Source organism: Pongo pygmaeus, chromosome 9 (genome assembly GCF_028885625.2).
Source record: "Pongo pygmaeus isolate AG05252 chromosome 9, NHGRI_mPonPyg2-v2.0_pri, whole genome shotgun sequence".
NCBI lineage: Eukaryota > Metazoa > Chordata > Mammalia > Primates > Hominidae > Pongo > Pongo pygmaeus.
This window is the reverse complement of record NC_072382.2, coordinates 10,488,084-10,510,436: the sequence shown is the minus strand read 5'-3', so window position 1 is coordinate 10,510,436 and position 22,353 is coordinate 10,488,084. Positions and strand designations below refer to the sequence as shown.

At 55.9% G+C, this 22,353-nt stretch overlaps 2 protein-coding genes across 7 annotated transcripts; one reads left to right on the top strand and one right to left on the bottom strand.

Annotated features, from left to right (window-relative positions):
- Positions 1-1,865: 1,865 nt before the first annotated feature.
- FERMT3 (FERM domain containing kindlin 3) lies at positions 1,866-20,043 on the top strand. Of its 2 annotated transcripts, none has more exons than XM_054441205.2 (15): positions 1,866-2,030; positions 2,574-2,747; positions 5,825-6,058; positions 6,267-6,386; positions 6,490-6,658; positions 6,860-6,962; positions 15,748-15,855; positions 16,021-16,155; positions 16,237-16,286; positions 16,388-16,512; positions 16,720-16,826; positions 16,936-17,169; positions 17,511-17,635; positions 19,205-19,346; positions 19,470-20,043. In XM_054441205.2, the coding sequence occupies exons 2-15, from the start codon at positions 2,588-2,590 to the stop codon at positions 19,647-19,649; spliced, it is 1,992 nt and encodes a 663-aa protein (XP_054297180.1). In that variant the 5' UTR covers positions 1,866-2,030; positions 2,574-2,587; the 3' UTR covers positions 19,650-20,043. The 2 variants fall into 2 exon arrangements, with proteins under 2 accessions (XP_054297180.1, XP_054297181.1); XM_054441206.2 differs by having other exon boundaries at positions 1,892-2,030; positions 2,577-2,747.
- On the bottom strand, positions 19,988-22,263 carry TRPT1 (tRNA phosphotransferase 1). Of its 5 annotated transcripts, none has more exons than XM_054441215.2 (8): positions 22,209-22,263; positions 21,945-22,028; positions 21,658-21,739; positions 20,960-21,129; positions 20,701-20,875; positions 20,443-20,499; positions 20,258-20,368; positions 19,988-20,126 (listed from the first exon to the last, which is right to left on the bottom strand). In XM_054441215.2, exons 2-8 carry the CDS (start codon positions 22,017-22,019, stop codon positions 20,035-20,037), a joined length of 762 nt encoding a protein of 253 aa, XP_054297190.1. In that variant the 5' UTR covers positions 22,020-22,028; positions 22,209-22,263; the 3' UTR covers positions 19,988-20,034. The 5 variants fall into 5 exon arrangements, with proteins under 5 accessions (XP_054297190.1, XP_054297187.1, XP_054297194.1 ...); XM_054441212.2 differs by having other exon boundaries at positions 20,012-20,126; positions 20,954-21,129; XM_054441219.2 differs by having other exon boundaries at positions 20,012-20,126; positions 20,258-20,320.
- Positions 22,264-22,353: the final 90 nt, after the last annotated feature.

Below are 22,353 nucleotides of genomic sequence, written 5' to 3'. Positions count from 1 at the left end.
CTTTGGGGTGACCCCAGTGCTGTTAATTCTCCACATTATAGTCTCAAAGTTAGAAACCGGCTAGATCCAGAGAACAGGATTCTAATGTGAGATGCTGAGACCTCTGTGGGGAGAGGGCAGCTATGCCGTCAGCTGCTGTTAGATTTAGGAGTTGGGTTATGGATTGTTTTTGTTTTTGTTTTGTTATTTGAGATGGAGTCTCAGGCTGGAGTGCAGTGGTGTGATCTCGGCTCACTGCAACCTCCACGTCCTGGGTTCAAGTGATTCTCCTACCTCAGCCTCCCCAGTAGCTGGGATTACAGGAGCCTGCTACCACACCCAGCTGATTATTGTATTTTAGTGGAGACAGGTGTTTCGCCATATTGGCCAGGCTAGTCTCGAACTCCTGACCTCAAGCGATCTGCCCGCCTCAACCTCCCAAAGTGCTGGGATTACAGGCATGAGCCACTGCACCCCCCTGGGTGATGGGTTTTTTTTGAGACGGAGTCTCACTCTGTTGCCCAGGCTGGAGTGCAGTGGCGTGATCCAGCTCACTGCAAGCTCTGCCTCCCGGGTTCACGCCATTCTCCTGCCTCAGCCTCCCGAGTAGCTGGGACTACAGGCGCCCACCATCACACCCGGCTAATTTTTTTTTTTTTTTTTCTGTATTTTTAGTAGAGACGGGGTTTCACTGTGTTAACCAGGATGGTCTCAATCTCCTGACCTCGTGATCCACCCACCTCGACTTCCCAAAGGTTACAGGCGTGAGCCACCACGCCCGGCCTGGGTGATGGTTTTAACGCAGGGCTCTCACCTGAGAACTTAGGGTGCTAAGCTTTAATTACACTTTTCCATGGTTGCAACAAGCTGCGTTTTCTAAAGCTCTCTTCCTGGACTGGGGAGGTCTCTGGGGCAGGAGTAAAACTTCCTCATTTGCTCCAAGAGTGCTGCTTTCTGGGCTAGGAAGGCGCTGAGACTAGCAGCTGGCTGAACTTCCTGCTGCTAGTTTCATCAGCTTGCTTTTCCCCTGGGAATCCCCGGCAGGCCGCCCCCTTCCCCATCTGAGTGGCGCCATTCAGGCAGCCTCCCCCACCAGCAGGACTCTGCCGCCCCCAGGCCTGCCCACCCTCTGTGCTCCAACCCCCAGTGTGTTCACTGGAAAGGCCACTGTCCTGCGCAGAGCTGGTGGCGGATGTGCCTTGCTCTACTGAAGTCCACATCCAGGGCAGGAGATGAGCAGGAGGGTATAGACCACCAGAGACCCCTGAGGTGTCACCTAAGCAGGGACTTGATGGGAGTGAGCCTCATGGGGATTCAGGGAGGCTCATCCAAGTGGAGCACAGTGGAGGGGTCGTGTTTGGAGCTGGGGGACCTGAGGGCCCGGGAGGTTGTGGATGGTCAGGGCCAAGTTCTGTTCACTCGTTCACCTGGCAGGTCTGAGTTCATGAGTTTGAAAGTAGCCCTACGCGGAGCTAGGAAAAACTGCAAAATGGACTTGTTTCCCTCTGGGGCCTTGAGGGATCCTTGGTTGATAGGGACAGCCAGGCTGGAACCGATTTAACTTGTGAGTCCCAAATAACCTGGATACACTCTGTCAACTCCTGGGCTCTCCCTCCGGCAGCCCAGTGATGTTTCAAAGCCCAAGGTCCCCGCCTCATGTGACAGGCTGGGGATGGGAGACGCTTCCCACAAAGGTGGACCTAGCCCTGAACACACACAGCCGGGGGACTTGAGTTTGCACTGAGCTTTCCTCCAAATGAGGCAGGGGGCGTTTTTATGGTGTTGAGTCGCTAAGTCCTGCTCTCCCTAGCTTCCTGTGCTCTCTGGGGACAAAGGTGGGGGCCCCTGGAACCCTCTGTGGGCTGGCAGCGTGCTTCCTGCACCCAGCGCCAGCCCGCCCTGGGGAGGGGCTGAACCCGCCCTGCTCGTGATAAGGCACAGGCAAGGGCTGCCCTGAAGGAAGCTCCAAAGAGAAAGGAGGGCAGGAAGCCCACGGTCCGCAGGGGTGTAGCCCGAGACCCACCTGCAGCCCCCAGCCCTTGCCAGGAAAGGTAAGCTCAGGCCTCACTGGGACCCTGGGCCCTTCTCTTCCTTACCCTCCTGCAGCCTCTGCCCAGCCTGCTTCTCGCCATGCGGCAGCCTGAACTTTCCACCTCCCCAGGGAGGCTTTGGCTGGTTTGTGATGTTGGCATCTGAGCTGTGGGCCAGGATCGGAACTACTTCCTGGCCTGGGTACGAAGCCATGGCCAGAGTGGCCAGAGTGGCCAGCTGCCCCTGAGGGTCTGGGAGTGAGCTGTGGGCTGGCATTGAGCACGGTGGTCCTGAGTGAGCCCCTTCTTACCCGGCCTCAGTCTGCCCGCCTGTAGGATGGGAGCGGGTTGGACTACATGGTCTCTGAGGGCCCTCGCGGCTCGAGCGCCAGCGCTGGAGAGAGAGTCAGGGTACCATGGGCGTGCTGGCCTGGGGGCTCACTCCCGCCCTCCTTCATGAGCGGCTTTCCTCTGGGTGTGTCCAGGGCACCACAGAGCTCTTCTGCCCAAACCCGGAGGCCTACCAGGGCCTGCCCACCTTGCCTCCTTCCACACTCTCTGTAGCAGCAGCTGCAGCCATGGCGGGGATGAAGACAGCCTCCGGGGACTACATCGATTCGTCATGGGAGCTGCGGGTGTTTGTGGGAGAGGAGGACCCGGAGGCCGAGTCAGTCACCCTGCGGGTCACTGGGGAGTCGCACATCGGCGGGGTGCTCCTGAAGATTGTGGAGCAGATCAGTGAGTGTCCGCTGCCCGCCTGCTGAACTCGGCACCATGGGTGGCCGCCATGGGTGTCTCTGGGCACTTCCGGGCCATCCCTGCTGCTCAGCTCCCGATAATGGTGTCACGGTGACTCAGGCATTAGCTTAATCATTTGGTTCCAAAAAAGACATTTCCCCAACTTCCTCTCTCTCCCACCCTCTTCCCTCCCTCCCTCCCGCTCCAGCTGGTCTGCTAAGGATCAGACCCAGCCACAATCCCCCATTCAGCCACCAATAGGGGCGGAAGGGGTGGTCTTGCCTGGGCCGAGGCCGAAGTCACATTGCTGAGGTCTGAGGGGGTCTAGGTGACCTAGGGGCCTGCCCCCACACTCCCTCCCCTTGGCGGAAGCTTTCAGCAGGTTGGTGACAGGCCCAGCCTGGGTGGGAAGGCCCTGCCCCCACAGGAAGTTACAGCAGAGCAGCCTGTGGTATCAGTCATGGAGGACCACGGGGCCAGTGACACGGGGGCTTCTCATCTTCCTTCCCTGCCGGGGGTGGGGGCTACCCCTTCCTGAGAGGGCGGCAGGAAGACCCCGATAGGCAGAGCCGGAAGACAGGCCCACCACAGTCCCAGCCAAGAGCCTGGGCCTGGCTGCCAGTGGGTGGGGGGTGGGTGATGGCGGGGAGGCTTCCTCAGACCCCGCCAGGCCGCCACGTGCAGCTCAGGAGAAGGTCAGTCTGACTGTGGAGAGGATAGGGCCCAGAACGACCCGGCCACAAGGCTGAGGCTGCGAGGGGAGCTGCCAGGGGCAGGGCCCGGAGCAGCTGTGAGAATAGAAGTGAGGAACAGAGAGAGGGCGGTGAAGACCTGGGTGGCCCCAGGGCACGGCACGAGGGTAACGTAGGAGGCCTTAACCTGGAGTCAGACAGACTCTGCTGCTCTACCCGCTGCTGGGCACCCCAGGGCAAGTCCCTTTAGCTCTGTGTTCCCTGTGGTGGGGATACTGTCATTCCTAAGCACATCAGCTCTGTCTACTGATGCTCAGCCTGGCCGCCCTGGGCCAGTCCCTGGCCTCCTGGAGCAGCAGCGGGTGAGACTGACCCGTGGGGGCTGCGTGCCGGCTGCTGCACAGAAGGAGCTATCACGGGGGCCTGGAGCCCGAGGAGGGGGCTGTCCCGAGCCCAGGATGGGGATAACCCCAGGAGAAGTCCTGAGAGGTGGCCTCAGCAGGAAGGAGCAAGGTGGTGGCGCTGGTACTCTGAGGGCTGTGAATTAGGGCTCTCGGCCGGTGAGGATGCCGGGAGCATGACCAGATATGAGACTGGATGGTGCCTGGCCAGCTCTGCACGGCCCCGAAGGCCTCCAGAAGGGGTCTAGACTTTCTTCTGGAGGGGAAGGTGGCAGCCAAAGGGTTCTCAGCAGGAGGCTGTCCTGCTAAGATCAGCAGCAAGGCGAAAGGCTGGTGGCGGCGGGCCCCTGAGGAGGCTGTGGTCCTGGTTAGAGACACCAGGGCCTCCTAAGGCCGGGCAGGGAGGACGGAGAGGAGGGTGGATTCTAGAGGTGGAATTGGCATTGATTACATGTGGCGGCTAGAAGAGAAAGGGAGGATGCCTGGGCCTTTGGCACGAGTCCGTGTCCCCCAGCCCTGAGAGGTGGTGTGGGGAGCTGGCGAGGAGGGGGACCTGGCGAGGAGAGGGCACCTCTGTGCACAGCGAGTCTGAGCTGAACAGCAAAAGCCGAGACCAGGAGTCATGGTGCTTACCGTCCCAGTGTCAGCCACTTGGCCACAGGAACAGAGGGTTCTGGAAGGGAGGAAGCCAGTGGACAGGCTCCTCAGCTGGCAGCACATGGGTTTCTGGCTGGAGGCCCAGGGCAGGGTCTGGGCTGAGGGCCACGCATGGGGAGGCAGCAGAAAATGGCAACTGAAGCTGCAGAATAGGGAGACCCAGTAAGGGGACCTGGCCGAGGCAGGAGAATAGGGTCCCAGGCCGAACCTGGGGAAAGGACAAGGTAAGGGGCCGGTCAGGAGAGGGGCCAGAGAGGACAGGAGAAGAGCAAGGAGCCAAGAGAAGGGGAAGCGGCGGCGCACAGCCAGGGTCCCACCGGGGCGCCCAGGAGGGAAGGGCCCAGCCTGGGAGGGGAAGCGCCAGAGGACGAGCGCTTCTCTTGGTTTGGCAGCAGTGGTGATGCTCGGCATGTGCAGCAGCGGGGTTGGGGGCTGGCTGAGGCGGGTGGGATGCAGTGGGAATCAGAAAACTCACCGGGAGGACTTGGGAGGAACTCAGGAAACGGGGCTTTGCAAACTCTCAAGGGCTGTGTGCCCAGAGCAGCTTTCCGGCAGCCTTTTTCCTATGCTCTCTCCCGCCTGTTCATGCTCCTGGAGGAAGGAGGCGGGGAGACCTGTGCCTTCCTTACTGTAACTCCAGTTCCCAGCTGGCTGACAAGGGACAGACGCACATCTTTAATTCAATGCTCTCTCATGGATCGTCATGTGCGTGCGCGAGTTTACCACAAACCCTGCAGCTACCACGTGGGAGGCATTGTTCCATGTCCCAGTTTGTAAGATCGTTATTATATCTTACAAACAGGGAAACTGAGGCCCAGTGAGGTTAAGTGGCTTGTCCAAGGTCACACAGCTAATACCTAAAAATATTGAGTGCTCACTGCTCCAGGCCAGGCACAGGTCCAGGCCCTAAGGACATACAGCAGTGAGACAGACGTAGTCTCTGCCTCCAGGAGCTCCCCAGAATGCAAGACAGAGGCCATTAAACCGTGGATTGCGGGAGGACAGAGGGTGCGTCATGTGGAGGGAGCCCAGTGGGCTGGAATGCAGGAGATGGGGCGCTAAGATTGGGGCATCCAGATTCTGGGATGGAGAGCTCCCCTGGGAAACGATATAGAAGCCAAACCTAGAAGGCCAATCAGGGGCTGCCTACAGAGAGCCCTGCTGCTGTTACCATGGGGTAGACCCCAGGCCCGCCCAGGCTGCCCCACTCTTGGCTTAGGCAGGGTAGGGGAGCGGTCGCCCCAGGCTTCTGAATCCTGGGGTTGTGCTGGGTGTTGGGGGCAGCAGGGAGGAAGGCTGGACCCAGATGTGCCCCTGTGCCCCACAGATCGCAAGCAGGACTGGTCAGACCATGCCATTTGGTGGGAACAGAAGAGGCAGTGGCTGCTGCAGACCCACTGGACACTGGACAAGTACGGGATCCTGGCCGACGCACGCCTCTTCTTTGGGCCCCAGCACCGGCCCGTCGTCCTTCGGTTGCCCAACCGCCGCGCACTGCGCCTCCGTGCCAGCTTCTCCCAGCCCCTCTTCCAGGCTGTGGCTGCCATCTGCCGCCTCCTCAGTAAGTTGCCCGGCTGATTCCCCCTGGCCCACGAGGGTGATGCAAAGAGGCAGGTTCCCCCGTTTCCAGGCCCAGCTCTGTTGACACTGTCCTTGCTGTCTGGGTTGCCACCCTGCCTGCAGGGCTGTGACCCACCCCAAGCACCCATGGGTGAGGTGGGGAGGCTGCAGCAGGACCTCGTCCCCGCTGAGAGCCCAGCTCCCCTCAGGCATCCGGCACCCCGAGGAGCTATCCCTGCTCCGGGCTCCTGAGAAGAAGGAGAAGAAGAAGAAAGAGAAGGAGCCAGAGGAAGAGCTCTACGACTTGAGCAAGGTCGTCCTGGCTGGGGGTGAGTGCAGGTGGGGGCGGGCCTGGGGGGGCGGGGGCAGGGGCTGGCCCGTGAGTCCCAGCCCTGGGAGACAGGCCTGGTTGACCCCCAACCTGCACTCCAGGCGTGGCGCCTGCACTGTTCCGGGGGATGCCAGCTCACTTCTCGGATAGTGCCCAGACTGAGGCCTGCTACCACATGCTGAGCCGGCCCCAGCCGCCACCCGACCCCCTCCTGCTCCAGCGTCTGCCACGGCCCAGCTCCCTGTCAGACAAGACCCAGCTCCACAGCAGGTGCGCCCAGGAGCCACGCCCCCTGTGTCGGGGCTCCCCCACCCAGGATCCACCGCCTGTCCCATGTCTGTGCCCACCCCAAATCCACACTTCGTTTCCAGGCCTTTTCTCTGTGTGTGCTTGTCCCCCCAGCCCAGCCCCCCTCCCCACCCCACAGCCGTACCTGGCGCAGCCCTGACTGCTGCTTCTGCCGCGGCCCAGGTGGCTGGACTCGTCGAGGTGTCTCATGCAGCAGGGCATCAAGGCCGGGGACATACTCTGGCTGCGCTTCAAGTACTACAGCTTCTTCGATTTGGATCCCAAGGTGGGCCGGGGCAGGGAGAAAGCAGGCCTCAGGTCCCTGAGATGTGGAGACCTAGGGCCTGGGGTATGGGCTCTGGGATGTTAGTGACTTGTAGTGGCCTGTCCATCTGCCCGTTTGTCCATCCACACCTTTGTTTACTGACCCTACAAACACGCACTGAAACTCATCTACTCACCTCAGCATTGGGCCAGGTCCTGGGCCCTGGGCAGATGCTGAAGTGGGTGGAGACCAGTAAGTCTCAGTGCCTGTTTCCCAGGGAGCTGTCAGGGAGGAAGCTAAGACCCACAGATCCTCATAGACAGTGTGTGTGTGGGTGCCCCTGAGAAGTCTGGGGCTCAGGTGGGAGAGGCCCAGGCCTGGGAGCTCTGGGAAGTCTTCCTGGAGGGGGAAGCATTTGGGACTGCAGCACCTGGGGGTGGGTGAGGAAAGAAGCTTTGCAGGGTGGCCCCTCTGTGCCCTGTTAACTCTTCCTCCCTTCCTCCATTGGCAACCAACATGCTCCAGGCAAAATGCTCCATGCAATGTGCTTTGTGCACATCTCAAAAACTTCCCAGAAGCCCACAGGTTGCTCTTCCTACCTGTGGGCCCCGCCTCTCTGCCCCCTTTCTCTGCAAAACATCGTAGTTGTCTGAACACTTGCTCCGCAGAATCCCACTTCTTGCTTCCAAGCTTTCTCTGGGTGCTGTTGGACTCCCTCTCACTCCTTGGCCGCAGCTATTCTATATATTTTGTCACCATCCACACGTGAGAAGTGCACCTGCTGAGGTGGCCACGCCTCCAGGCTATCTGTCCCCTGGCCATGTCCCACACACTACTTGCTTGACCACTTACTTGCGACATAGACACCACCCCGACCACTCCTCCGGAATATCTTCCTCCTGAAGCCTCCTGTCCACTTGCTTGGGGGTGGCCTCTCCCCGAGCCACTCTGCCAGGCTCTGTGACGCTCCCTCCTCCTCTCCATGGCCTCTCGGTGTTGGTGAGCCACAGGCTCTGCCCCAGGCTCTGCTCTGGGCCTCTGCTCTCTCCCCTCCTTCTCTCAGTCATCTCCAGTCTTGTGGATTTCAATACCATCTCCACACTCTCTCCCAGTTGATCATCTCCAGCTCAGATGGCTGTCTCCTAAGTTTTATTTATTTGTATATTTATTTATTTTTATTTTTTGAGACACAGTCTTGCTCTGTTGTCCAGACTGGAGGGCAGTAGTGTTACCCCAGCTAACTGCAGCCTGGACCTCCCAGGGTCATGGGATCCTTAAGCCTCGGCTCCCCGAGTAGCTGGGACTATAGGTGTGTACTATACCTGGCTAATTTTTTATTTTGAGATGGAGTCTTGCTCTGTTGCCCAAGCTAGAGTGCAGTGGCGCAATCTCGGCTCACTGCAACCTCTTCCTCCTGGGTTCAAGCAATTATCCTGGGATTACAGGTGTGGGCCTGGCTAATTTTTGTATTTTTTTAGTAGAGATGAAGTTTCACTATATTGGTCAGGCTGGTCTCGAACTCCTGACCTCAGGTGATCCACCCGCCTTGGCCTCCCAAAGTGCTGGGGTTATAGGAGTGAGCCACTACGCCTGGCCTAATTTTTTTTTTTTTTTTTTTTTTTTGAGATGGAGTCTTGCTCTTGTTGCCCAGGCTGGAGTGCAATGATGTGATCTCAGGTCATCACAACCTCCACCTCCTGGGTTCAAGCGATTCTCCTGCCTCAGCCTCCCGAGTAGCTGGGATTACAGGCGTTGAGCCACCATGCCCAGCTAATTTTGTATTTTTAGTAGAGACTGGGTTTCTCCATGTTGGTCAGACTGGTCTCGAACTCCTGACCTCAGGTGATTTGCCCACTTTGGCCTCCCACAGTGCTGGGATTACAGGCGTGAGCCACGGCGTTGGGCCAGCTGTGCCTTTTTACTCTAGTGTTTTCCTCTCTATGTCATATTTCCACTTCTTTGTTTTGCCATTTCACACATTATCTATTGACTTTGTAAGAAGGTTTCACTGTCTTACATTCTCTTCGCTGCCCACACAATACACACATTTCCTTGCCTCTTTCTAAGTGAGTAGTGTCTATAGTCTTTGGTTAAAACAATGTGATATGGCTGTAAATAGTAACACATATAAATAGTGTTCCTAGTTAAGCCACAGAGTAACTATGATTATTTTTTCCCTTTTTGCTCAAATGTTTTTGAAGTTCATAATTGCCTTTTTTTTTTTTTTGAAATGAATTTTGCTCTTGTTGCCCAGGCTGGAGTACAATGTCACAATCTCAGCTCACTGCAACCTCCACCTCCTGGATTCAAGCAATCTCCTGCTTCAGCCTCCCAAGTAGCTGGGATTGCAGGCACGCACCACCATGCCCAGCTAATTGTATTTATTTATCTATTTTTGTTGTTGAGATGGAGTCTTGCTCTTGTTGCCCAGGCTAGAGTGCAATGGTGTGATCTTGGCTCACTGCAATCCTCAGCCTCCCTAGTAGCTGGGATTACAGGCGCCCACCACCACGCCTGGCTAATTTTTTGTATTTTTAGTAGAGATGGGGTTTTACCATGTTGGCCAGGCTGGTCTCGAACTCCTGACCTCAGGTGATCCACAGGCCTCAACCTCCCAAAGTGCTGGGATTACAGGCGTGAGCCACCATGCCTGGCCGACACTTATCTTTTCTTTCTTATTTTTCGGTTCTTTTTCTTTTTGTGTCCTACTCTCTGGAGACCTCTTCAACTTATCCTCTAAAATAGCTATTGAATTTTTAATTTCTGTAACTATATTTTTAAGTTCCAAGAGCTCTTGTTTTTTGAGTGTTCCTTTATAGGGCTTTTTTTTTTTTTTTTTTTTTTTTGACAGGGAGTTTCATTTTTGTCGCCCAGGCTGGAGTGCAATGGCGCAATCTCGGCTCACTGCAACTTCTGCCTCCTGGGTTCAAGCGATTCTCCTGCCTCAGCCTCCCACATAGCTGGGATTATAGATGCCCGCCACCAGCATGCCCAGCTAATTTCTTCTTGTATTTTGAGTAGAGATGGGATTTCACCATGTTGGCCAAGCTGGTCTCGAACTCGTGACCTACGGTGATCTGCCTGCCTTGGCCTCCCAAAGTGCTGGGATTACAGGCATGAGCCATCCACGCCTGGCCATAGGGCTTTCTTTTTAAGTGAACATACGTTTAGAAAAATACACAAATATAATTAACATATCAAGCAACAGAATTTTACTGGGCCCAGAAGCCCCCTTACACTCCAGGCAATAGCTCCCACAGGAAGTAACCACTAACTTTGCTTCTAACATCTTAGATTAGTTCTGTCTGTGAAATGTACATAATGGAGCCACACAGTCTATACTCTTTTTGCACCTGGCTTCTTTCAGCGTTATGTTTGTATGATTCATCCATATTGCATATATCATCGTCTTAAATTCTTTCTCATTGTTGTATAACATTTCATTATGTCAAATACCACAATTAATGTATCCATTTTACTGTTGATGGACATTGTACAATTTCCAGATTGGGGCTGTTATGAATAGAGATGCTATGAACATTCCAAGCTATGTATCTTGGTGAACATGTTTATACCCTGTGATATAGGGCATCCATGAGTTGAACTGTGGTAGCTACTGTTAAACAGCTTTTCAAAGTACACCAGGCCGGGTGCGGTGCTCATGCCTGTAATCCCAGAACTTTGGGAGGCTGAGGTGGGCGGATCACTTGAGGCCAGGAGTTTGAGACCAGCCTGGCCAACACAGTGAAACCCCGTCTCTACTAAAAGTAGAAAAAGTTAGCTGGGCATGGTGGCACATGCCTGTAATCCTGGCTACTCAGGAGGCTGAGGCATGAGAATCGCTTCAACCTGGGAGCTGGAGGCTGCAGTGAGCCGAGATCCCAAGATCGAGCCACTATACTCCAGCCTGGCAACGGAGTGAGATTCTGTCTCAAAACAAACAAACAAACAAGCAAGCAAACAGGTGATTGCACCAGTTTACACTCCCACCAACAGTGGATGAGCGTTTCAGTTGTTCCACGACTCACCAGTGCTTGGTATTTTCTATTTTTTCATTGTAGCCATTCAGATAGGTGTGGTGATGGTATCTCATGTAATTTTGTTTAAACAGTTTCGTTGAGGTAGAATGTACATACCATAAAAATCACCCATTGTAACCATTCAGCTTGATTTTTTTATTTTTACTTATGTATTTATTTATTTATGTATGTGTGTATTTATTTACGTATTTTTGAGACAGAGTCTCACTCTGTTGCCCAGGCTGGAGCGCAATAGCGTGGTCTTGGCTCCCTGCAACCTCTGCCTCCCAGGTTCAAGCAATTCTCCTGCCTCAGCCTCCCAAGTAGCTGGGACTACAGGCACGTGCCACCACACTCAGCTAATTTTTGTATTTTTAGGAGAGACCGGGTTTCACTGTGTTGGCCAGGCTGGTCTTGAACTCCTGACCTCGTGATCCACCCGCCTTGGCCTCCCAAAGTGCTAGGATTACAGGCATGAGCCACCATGCCCGGCTCAGCTTATTTTTAACAAATGTGTATGGTTGTGCAACCATCACCACAAACCAGTTTTAGAACATTTCCACTGCCCCAGACAAGCACTGATTGCACGATGCCCATTTGCAGTTGTTCCTCCTCCCACACCCCGACCACCACTGATCTGCTTTCCATGTGGCTTTAATTTACATTTCCCTGATGACTAATAAAGTTAAGTCCCTTTTCATATGGCTATTAGCCATCTGGATATCCTGCTTTGTGAGGTTTCTGTTCAAATATTTTGACAATTGTCATATTGAGTCATTTGTCTTTTTTTATTGATTTGTAGGAGTTCTTTATATATTCTGGATATGAGCACTTTGCCAGATAAATACATTGTGAATATATTTTCCCCCTCTATGCTTTGCCTTTTAATTGTCTGAATGGTTTCTTTTGATAAACAGCAGCTCTTAATTTTAATAGAACCAAATTTATATTTTTATCTTTCTTTTTTTATTTTTAGAGATGGGGTCTCGCTCTGTCACCCAGACTAGAGTGCAGTGGTGCGATCATAGCTCACTGCAACCTTGAACTCCTGGGCTCAAGCAATCTTCCTGCCTTAGCTTCCTGAGTGGCTGGGACTACAGGCATGTGCCACAAGCCTGGCTAATTCTTTAAAAATTGTTTAGAGATGGAGTTTTGCTACGTTGCCCAGATTGGTTCTCAAGTGATCCTCCCGCTTTGGCTTCCTGAGAAGTTGGGATTTTTTTTTTTTTTTTTTTTTTTTTGAGATGGAGTCTCACTCTGTCACACCCAGGCTGGAGTGCAGTGGCACGATCTCGGCTTACTGCAACCTCTGCCTCCCGGGTTCAAGAGATTCCCCTGCCTCAGCCTCCCAAGTAGCTGAGATTATAGGCGCCCGCCACCACACCCAACTAATTTTTGTATTTTTTGTAGAGACAGGGTTTCACCATGTTGGTCAGGCTGGTCTCACACTCCTGACCTCAAATGATCCGCCCGCCTCGGCCTCCCAAAGTGCTAGGATTACAGGCGTGAGCCAGTACGCCCAGTTACATTCCTTTAAAAAAAGAATATTCTGGTCTTGTTTTATGAGTGCAGTGCTTTAGCTCTGTAAGGATTTTTTTTTTTTTTTTTTTTTTTTTTTGAGATGAAGTCTTCTTCTGTCACCCAGGCTGGAGTTCAATGGCAAGATCTCGGCTCACTGCAATCTCTGTCCCCCTGGTTCAAGCCATTCTCCTGCCTCAGCCTTCTGAGCAGCTGGGATTACAGGCATGCACCACCACGCCTGGCCTAATTATTTTTGTATTTTTAGTAGAGACAGGGTTTCACCACATTGGCCAGGCTGGTCTCAAACTCCTGACCTCGTGATCTGCCCGCCTCAGCCTCCCAAAGTGCTGGGATTACAGGCGTGAGCCACCGGGCCCAGCCTCTATAAGGATTTTTTCACCGGGTGCGGTGGCTCATGCCTGTAATCCCAGCACTTTGGGAGGCCAAGGCGGGCGGATCACGAGGTCAGGAGATCGAGACCATCCTGGCTAACATGGTGAAACCCTGTCTCTACTAAAAATACAAAAAATTAGCTGGGCGTGGTGGTGCGCGCCTGTAGTCCTAGCTACTCGGGAGGTTGAGGCAGGAGAATGGTGTGAACCCGGGAGGCGGACCTTGCAGTGAGCCGAGATCACGCCACTGCACTCCAGCCTGGGCGACAGAGTGAGACTCCGTCTCAAAAAAAAAAAAAAAAAAAAAAAAAATCCTTTGTTTGCTCTGTTGCCAGGCTGGAGCGCAGTGGCACGATCTTGGCTCACTTCAACCTCCACCTCCCAGGTTGAAGCAATTCTCCTGCCGCAGCCTCCCTAGTAGCTGGGACTACAGGCGGGTGCCACCATGCCCAGCTGATTTTTGTACTCTATAAGGATTTTGCTTCGCTTTTGAAGTTCTCTTCTGCGCCCTGCCTGGCCTTCATTTCCTCCAAACTGTTTTATTCTTGTTGTCTTGGTCTCTGTGGTTCACTCTTGAAGCTTTCCTTAAATGTGGGGAGTCCATGCCTGTCCATTCATATTTAAAAGTGAAGCTCTAAGAAACCAATTGGAGACCCTGAGTGTGTGAGTAGGGCTTGGCATCTTGGTGGCCCCCTGGAGGCGATGAGACCGGGGTGCCACTCTTTGTCGGGCATTTCTCTGGTGGCTCAGCCTCTCAGTAGCAACCCCACTGATCTTTCAACTGGAGATAGAAGGCTCCCTGCCAATGTCTTGGGTGACAAGTGGGAAAGGGTGTGGGTGTGTCACTCATCTGAATGCCAGCTTTCTTTAAATTTGTGTTTTTGCTGGGCACGGTGGCTCACGCCTATAATCCCAGCACTTTGGGAGGCCGAGGCAGGTGGATCACCTGAGGACAGGAATGCGAGACCAGCCTGATCAACATGGAGAAAGCCTGTCTCTACTAAAAATACAAAAGTAGCTGGGCGTGGTGGCACATGCCTGTAATCCCAGCTACTCAGGAGGCTGAGGCAGGAGAATCGCTTGAACCTAGGAGGCGGAGGTTGCGGTGAGCCAAGATTGTGCCATTGTACTCCAGCCTAGGCAACAAGAGCAAAGCTCCGTCTTAAGAAAAAAAAAATTATCTGTTTTCAGCCTAGTGCAACCCCCACCCCACCCAGCTGTGTCTGGGGTACCAAATGCAGGGGTGCATCTGGCTCAGCATCTCCAGAGAGTGAGTCCCAGCTTCTGCCAGGTGCCTCCTTGCCATCACTTGGCTGCACGGAGCTGGGGAGGGACTTGCTTTTTTTCATGGACTTATCCAGAGTCCTCTCTTCAGCTCACCCTCGCATCTCATCCAGAGGATCCGCATCAGAGCCTGCCAGGGGTCTGCCATGCAAACTGGATGCCTCTGTTCAGATCTCTGTTCTTTTTGCTGCTTGCTTTCCACCTATTTTCAAGTCTCATTGGTGGATTTACCAGACAGGAGAAGGAAAAGGCATTTGAGGCCCTAGCTCTCTCTGCATAACCCAGTTCTCATCTACAGTTTGCTCTCCATCTTCCAAATTGTTTTCTTTTTCCTTTTTTTTTTTTTTTGAGACGGAGTCTCGCTCTGTCGCCCAGGCTGGGGTACAGTGGCGCGATCTGGGCTCACTGCAAGCTCTGCCTCCCAGGTTCACACCATTCTGCCTCAGCGTCCTGAGTAGCTGGGATTACAGGCGCCCGCCACCACGCCTGGCTAATTTTTTTGTATTATTGGTAGAGATGGGGTTTCACTGTGTTAGCCAGGATAGTCTCGATCTCCTGACCTGGTGATCCACCCACCTTGGCCTCCCAAAGTGCTGGGATTACAGGCGTGAGCCACTGCGCCTGGCCTTCTTTTTCTTTCTTTTGGAGACAAGGTCTCACTCTATCCCCCAAGCTGGAGTGCAATGGTGCAATCACAGCTCACCACGGCCTCAACCTCGTGGGTTCAGGTGATTCTCCCACCTCAGCCTCCTGAGTACCTGGGACTACAGGCGCGCACCACCTCATGTGGCTAATTTTTTGTATTTTTTAGTAGAGATAGGGTTTCACCATGTTGCCCAAGCTGGTCTGAAACACCTGGGCTCAAGCTGTCCGCCTGCCTTGGCCTCCCAAAGTGCTGGGATTACAGGCGCAAGCCACCGCCCCGGCCTGTCCTTTGTCCTTTTGGGTTTATCTTCCTAAACCTTTGCTATCAATTTTGGGTGGGTTTCAGCGGGATTGTTGGTCTTCTGTGGGTAACTGGGATCCCCTCTTGGAGTCTCTGCCCTCCCTGTTCCTTTTCTCTGGAATCCTCTTCCTTCACTCTTCCCTTGAGTGGCCCATTGTCATCCTTCCTATCTCTACTCAGCTTGTCACCTCCTCAGGGAAGCCTTCCCTGACTGCTTCCCCATGTTCCATTCTCTCATCTCCTCCATTCTCTCATCTCCTTTGAACTTGGGGGGCCCTAGACTGAGGGCTCATGTGAGCTTCCCTGTGGAAACTGTTTCCTTGATAGTGTTTATTGCAGCCTTGAATTATTTGACTTACTGATTGGTTTACTCAGTCTCTCCTGCACCCAGGGCAGCATGCCAGCACACAGTAAACATCAGCACAACCAAGCCAAGATTTAGACGTGCAGGCCTGGGCAGCAGGGGGCTAGCAGACTGTAAGGACGGGGTTGAGGTCTGTGGCCCATGTCTGGCCACTGAATGAATCTGCCTCAGCAAGGAGGGCAGGGCAGAGGGCCAAGGCTGGCAGGGGCTCAGCACAGGGCATCCAGGGCAGCTGGCATCTGACCAGCCCAGCCTCCAGCCTCCCCTCCCACCGATCCAGACAGACCCCGTGCGGCTGACACAGCTGTATGAGCAGGCCCGATGGGACCTGCTGCTGGAGGAGATTGACTGCACCGAGGAGGAGATGATGGTGTTTGCCGCCCTGCAGGTACCAGGCGGGCCTGGGGGCACCAGGGAAGCTGGGAGGTGAGCCAGTCCCAGGGCAGGAAGGGCCTTCCTGAGCGGGGGCTACCTCTAGGGAAGCCCGGCCTGGGGGTACTGCTAGGAGACCAGGCTGCTGGACTCAGCCCTCCCTGGCTTTATGACCACCTAGTACCACATCAACAAGCTGTCCCAGAGCGGGGAGGTGGGGGAGCCGGCTGGCACAGACCCAGGGCTGGACGACCTGGATGCGGCCCTGAGCAACCTGGAGGTGAAGCTGGAGGGGTCGGCGCCCACGGATGTGTTGGTGAGGAGGGGCTCAGGGCAGGGGCTGGGCAGGGAGAAGTGTGAGGCACCTGGTGCCCCTCTGACTCTGGTCCTCCCATAGGACAGCCTCACCACCATCCCAGAGCTCAAGGACCATCTCCGAATCTTCCGGTGAGTTGGGGGCCAGAGTAGGCAGCCCTGCTGGAGGGGATGGTCTGCATATGGAGGGAGGGGGCGAGGTGGCCTTTCACAAACCCCCGCATCCCACGAAGGCCCCGGAAGCTGACCCTGAAGGGCTACCGCCAGCACTGGGTGGTGTTCAAGGAGACCACACTGTCCTACTACAAGAGTCAGGACGAGGCTCCTGGGGACCCCATTCAGCAGCTCAACCTCAAGGGTGAGTGCACAGGGCCAGGGGCTGGGGGGGGGGGCGGTCCCCACTTGTTGGCTAGGCAGGTGAATGCTCTCACCAGCCCTGTTTCCTCCTGGAGACCGGGGAAGATGCCCTCTGTCCTGAGGTGATGGCGTGGGCTAGCATGCACTCCAGGACCTCAGGCGGCTCTTCCCCTCCCGACCTCCTAGACCACCCCTTCTCTCCCTCCAGGCTGTGAGGTGGTTCCCGATGTTAACGTCTCCGGCCAGAAGTTCTGCATTAAACTCCTAGTGCCCTCCCCTGAGGGCATGAGTGAGATCTACCTGCGGTGCCAGGATGTGAGTGAGGGCTGGGCAGGGGCCAGGGCTGGGCAGGAGCTGGGGCAGGGGCAGGGGCTGAGGAGCATCAAGCTTGGTTAGCACTGTCCCCCTCACCCCTCTCGCCCAGGAGCAGCAGTATGCCCGCTGGATGGCTGGCTGCCGCCTGGCCTCCAAAGGCCGCACCATGGCCGACAGCAGCTACACCAGTGAGGTGCAGGCTATTCTGGCCTTCCTCAGCCTGCAGCGCACCGGCGGCGGGGGCCCGGGCAACCATCCCCAGGGCCCTGATGCCTCTGCCGAGGGCCTCAACCCCTACGGCCTCGTTGCCCCCCGTTTCCAGCGAAAGTTCAAGGCCAAGCAGGTACCAGGAGTCAGGGTGGGAATGAGCATAGTGCTTACCCAGAGACCCCTGACCCCTGGGTCTCCAGAGCCTTCCTCAGGAAAGCTATGTGCTCACTGGACTTCTCCCACTGCGTCCCTGAGATTGCGCAGCTGGTACCCACCCTCTGGGAGGAGTCACGGTCCAGGTGCCCATGTCCACCTGGCAGCCTGGTGCAGTGCAAATCTGCACCTTGGCGGCCCCACGTGGGCACTGCCCCTTCCCAGGCTCACATGCTGTCACCCTGACGGGGAGGTGGGGGCTCGGTGACTTTGGAGGAGGGGAATAGTGCCTGGCAGCCTGTCACCAGTATGGTCCCGCAGCTCACCCCACGGATCCTGGAAGCCCACCAGAATGTGGCCCAGTTGTCGCTGGCAGAGGCCCAGCTGCGCTTCATCCAGGCCTGGCAGTCCCTGCCCGACTTCGGCATCTCCTACGTCATGGTCAGGTATGGCCCCTGGCCCGGCCCCCTGCCCAGCACCGTCTCTGCCCTCACCTGCCACCCGACTGCTGTGTGCCCACATCCCAAGAGTGGGTTCTGGACAGGCACCCCGAAGACTCCCTTCCCTTGTTCTTTGTAAGCAGGCCTTACTGAGGGCCCCATGTGTGCCCCTCATGCTGTCCCTCCACAACAAACATAAGAGACAAGGCTCATGCCTATAATCTCAGCACTTTGGGAGGCTGAGGCGGGCGGATCACGAGGTCAGGAGTTCAAGACCAGCCTGGCCAACATAGTGAAACCCCGTCTCTACTAAAAATACAAAAATTAGCTGGGTGTGGTGGCGTGCACCTGTAGTCCCAGCTACTCAGGAGGCTGAGGCAGGAGAATCCCTTGAACCCGGGAGGCGGAGGTTGCAGTGAGCTGACACCACACCACTGCATTCCACCCTGGGTGACAGAGCGAGACTCTGCCTCCAAAAAACAAAACAAAACAAAACAAAAAAACAAATAAATAGGCGGGGCGCGGTGGCTCACATCTGTAATCCTTGCACTTTGGGAGACCGAGGTGGGCAGATGATTTGAGGTCAGGAGTGTGAGACCAGCCTGACCAACATGGTGAAACCCTATATCTACTAAAAATACAAAAATTAGCCGAGTGTGGTGGCAGGCGCCTATAATCCCAGCTACTCGAGAGGCTGAGGCAGGAGAATCTCTTGAACCCAGGAGGCAGAGGTTGCAGTGAGCCGAGATTGTGCCACTGCACTCCAGCCTGGGTGCGAAAGAGTGAGACTCAGTCTCAAATAAATAAATAAATAAATAAAAGAGCCTGTGCGATGGCTCATGCCTGTAATCCCAGCACTTTGGGAGGCCAAGGCAGGCAGATCACGAGGTCAGGAGTTCGAGACCAGCCTGACCAACATGGTGAAACCCCGTCTCTACTAAAAACACAAAAATTAGCCACGAGTGGTGGCACGTACCTGTAATCCCATCTACTCGGGAGGCTGAGACAGGAGAATCGCTTGAACCCGGGAGGCGGAGGTTGCAGTGAGCAGAGATCGCGCCACTGTACTCCAGCCTGGCAACAAAGCGACACTCCGTCTCAAAAAAAAAAAAAGACAGTTCAGGTCAGAAGAGCAGAAGAACCAGTTCTTGCTCCAGCTCTGCTGTGGACAGTTCACTGTCTGGGCCTGGGTTCACCGATCCGCAAGACAGGGCTAGCGGTGGATGCTGTTATGGGGAGTGGGCCCCTTTGATTAGTTGTTTCCCAAGACTGCAAAGAAGGGAGGGAGACAGCAGCTGATGAGGATGGCAACAAAAAACAAAAAAAGTTACCATTTAAAGGCATGGCCTGTTTGCCCGATGCTGCTAAATGCTGTTGTGGGGATTCTATCAATTAACCCCCATTTTCCAGATGAGGAACTTGAGGCCCAGGGAACCCAAATGGCTTGCTCAGGGTCACACAGCTGGTGAGCTGCAGTCGGGAAGGGCTGGCTTTCCAGCACGGCGCCACCTTGTCTGGGCAGGCTCGGGCCATGCAGGGTGGAGCCCTGGCTCACTCTCTCTCGCTGGGGGCCAGGTTCAAGGGCAGCAGGAAAGATGAGATCCTGGGCATCGCCAACAACCGACTGATCCGCATCGACTTGGCCGTGGGCGACGTGGTCAAGACCTGGCGTTTCAGCAACATGCGCCAGTGGAATGTCAACTGGGACATCCGGCAGGTAGGCCCAGACCCAGGGTATATGGATGGGGGACAGGTGCCAGGCCGGAGCTGGATCCAGCCAGGGTGGGGCAGGGGCTGCTCCCTTATCCCAGCCACCATTTGCCCTCTGTCTGCCCTTCAGGTGGCCATCGAGTTTGATGAGCACATCAATGTGGCCTTCAGCTGCGTGTCTGCCAGCTGCCGAATTGTACACGAGTACATCGGGGGCTACATTTTCCTGTCGACGCGGGAGCGGGCCCGTGGGGAGGAGCTGGATGAAGACCTCTTCCTGCAGCTCACCGGGGGCCATGAGGCCTTCTGAGGGCTGTCTGACTGCCCCTGCCCTGCTCACCACCTGTCATGGCCACTCCCAAGCCCACACCCACAGGGGCTCACTGCCCCACACCCGCTCCAGGCAGGCACCCAGCTGGGCATTTCACCTGCTGTCACTGACTTTGTGCAGGCCAAGGACCTGGCAGGGCCAGACGCTGCGCCATCACTCAGGCCAGGGATGGGGGTGGGGGTCCCTGAGCTCATGTGGTGCCCCCTTTCCTTGTCTGAGTGGCTGAGGCTGATACCCCTGACCTATCTGCAGTCCCCCAGCACACAAGGAAGACCAGATGTAGCTACAGGATGATGAAACATGGTTTCAAACTGGAGTTTCTTTCTTGTTACTTTTTAAAATTTCTTTTTTATAAATTAATATTTTATTGTTGGATCCTCCTCCTTTCTCTGGAGCTGTGCTTGGGGCTACACTGACACTCTGTCTCTTCATCACCAGCCAAGGAAAGGGGCTTTCCTGATAAAGACAAGAGTTGGTTAGAAAAGGGAGATCTAAGTCAGTCTAGGGTTGGAAGCTAGGAGAGCGGTGAGGGCAGAAGGGCACAGCCTTCAGGAACAAGGAATAGGGGCTGGGGTGGTGGCTCTCACGGGTAGGGCGTAGCTGCAGGGCCTCCTTGAAGTACTTGGGAAGCAGGAAGCCATCAGTATTCCCTGGAGTCAGAATCACCCCATTGGCAGAGCGGAAGAAGGGTATTCCATCTGTTGACAGAGCCAGAGATGTGACTCATGCCCTCCCCGAAGGCAAGGGCAGGCCCTGCTTTGTCCAGACTCACCTGCCAGAGCCAGGGGGCCATCGATGAACACAGCTATTTCACAATGGGGCCGCATGCCTGCAGAGACAGCTGGAGCTGAGGCTTGGGCACCTGGAGTGCAGTCAGCAACCTGGGCAGACTGGACTCCTGGGCTGGGGGATGCAGGGGTGCTGCTCCATGCCAGGCATGGGGTGACCCCAGACAAGTGTTGTAACCTTTGAAGGGGACCTGGGAGGACAGAGTGGGTGGGAGTAGCTAGGTGGAGGGGAGGGCACTGACCACTGATGACACCGGGGTCTCCAGGCAGTCCTGGGGCCAGGTGGATGTGTGTCCTTCCCTGGCAGGACAGGCCCTTGAGTAGGATGGATGGCCAGTGCTTCCAGAATGTACCATGGACTAGCATCGGGGGCAGGGCCTGCGGTGTCTCCAGGGGCATCAGCTCCAACTTAGGTACCTGGTTGAATGAGCAGCAGTGAGACCCCCTTCGCAGGCAGGGGTCCCTCCCATCTGGCTCTCGCGCTTGTCCCCTCACCCCAACCTGCAGGGAATGGCCCTGGTTGGCCCGGATGAGAAGGCCAGTGCTGGGATCCCCGGGCTGCAGGGCGAACCGCTGCTTCCTATTGGTGTCCACCACGCGCTGCACATCTTCAGCAGAGAAGCCGCGGAACTGGGGCAACTGCAGGAGGGCGCCCAGGGGCACGAAGCCGTCTGTGGGCAGGCAGGGTGCTCAGGAGCCAACCTTGCTCTGGACTGGGCCAGGGTTAACAGGGAGCCATAGGCAACCGAAACAAAGTCTGGGCTTGGAGATCGCTCGGGCATCCTCTGTGGGACCTTTAGAAAGTCTCCCCTTTCTGGGCCCCAGTTTTTTCAACTTACATAAAAAGAGGATCTGCCTCACGGAGGGGCAGGGAGGTGAGTGCTCAGCATAGCGCTGGCCCGGAGTGCACACTCACACCACCAGCTGCGCCATACCCTCCAGGGCACGCCCTCGGGGTAAGTGCTGACCTGGCTGCTTGGCTGGAGGGGGCGGTCACCAGGCCTGGCCCAGACAAGAACTCTCCTCAGTCTGCTGTGGACATGACAGGGGCTCTAGGCCTTGCTCTCCTCTGTGCATGGGGAGGAAGTGCCCTCTGTGCCTTCCTCAGGGAGCAGTGGAGGCAGCCGTGGGGGCGGAGTCGCAGACAGGCTCACGTTTCTCTCTGGGCTCAAGCCCCAGCCTCCAAGGCCCCCACTTACCAGCTCCCATGGGAAGCCCCAGCTTCAAGGCCCCATGGCGCAGGGCATAGGACAGAGCCTTGGACAGCTGCACGTCTCGGTCCTGAAAGAACCCAGCGGTGGCCCCTGGTATCCATGGTGACCCCGCCCTGCTGCCCATCCTGAAACCTCAATGACCCACTGCAGAGAGAGCCCAGAGAGAGAGGAGTGCCAGTGGTCTCCAGGAATAGTAGGACCCTTCAGCTCCGCCCCCCAGCAACTCCCGGGGAGCCTGGACTGGTGGGAGGGGGTGGGGAGGAGGCGCGCACCTGTTCTCGGGGTCTGGGACCCCTTCTACCCCTGGACCCTGCTGCTTCCTGCCTCCTTCCTCCAGAGAAGTTCATGGTTAAGACCTGTGGGGAGCAGTGACGAGGGGGGACTGCTTTAAGGCCCCTCCCACGTCCCCACCCCTCCCAGAAAGTCACAAAGCCTCAGGAAGTGAGCGCTGGGTGGGAGTATACGGCTCATTAAGTTCACCACCCCTAAGTCCCTGCTGCAGAGACGGAAACTAAGGCCCAGCAGGCCAGACTTGCCCAAGGTCACACCGTCAGCCAGGAGCGCAGGGAGGCCGAGCCCCGCACTCCAGATCGCTGGTGCGCCCCGCAGGGTGGTCTGGGAGGCAGGGCCGACGTGCCGACGGATGGGGCGGAAGCGTCGGGGCGGTGGGGACAAACCTCC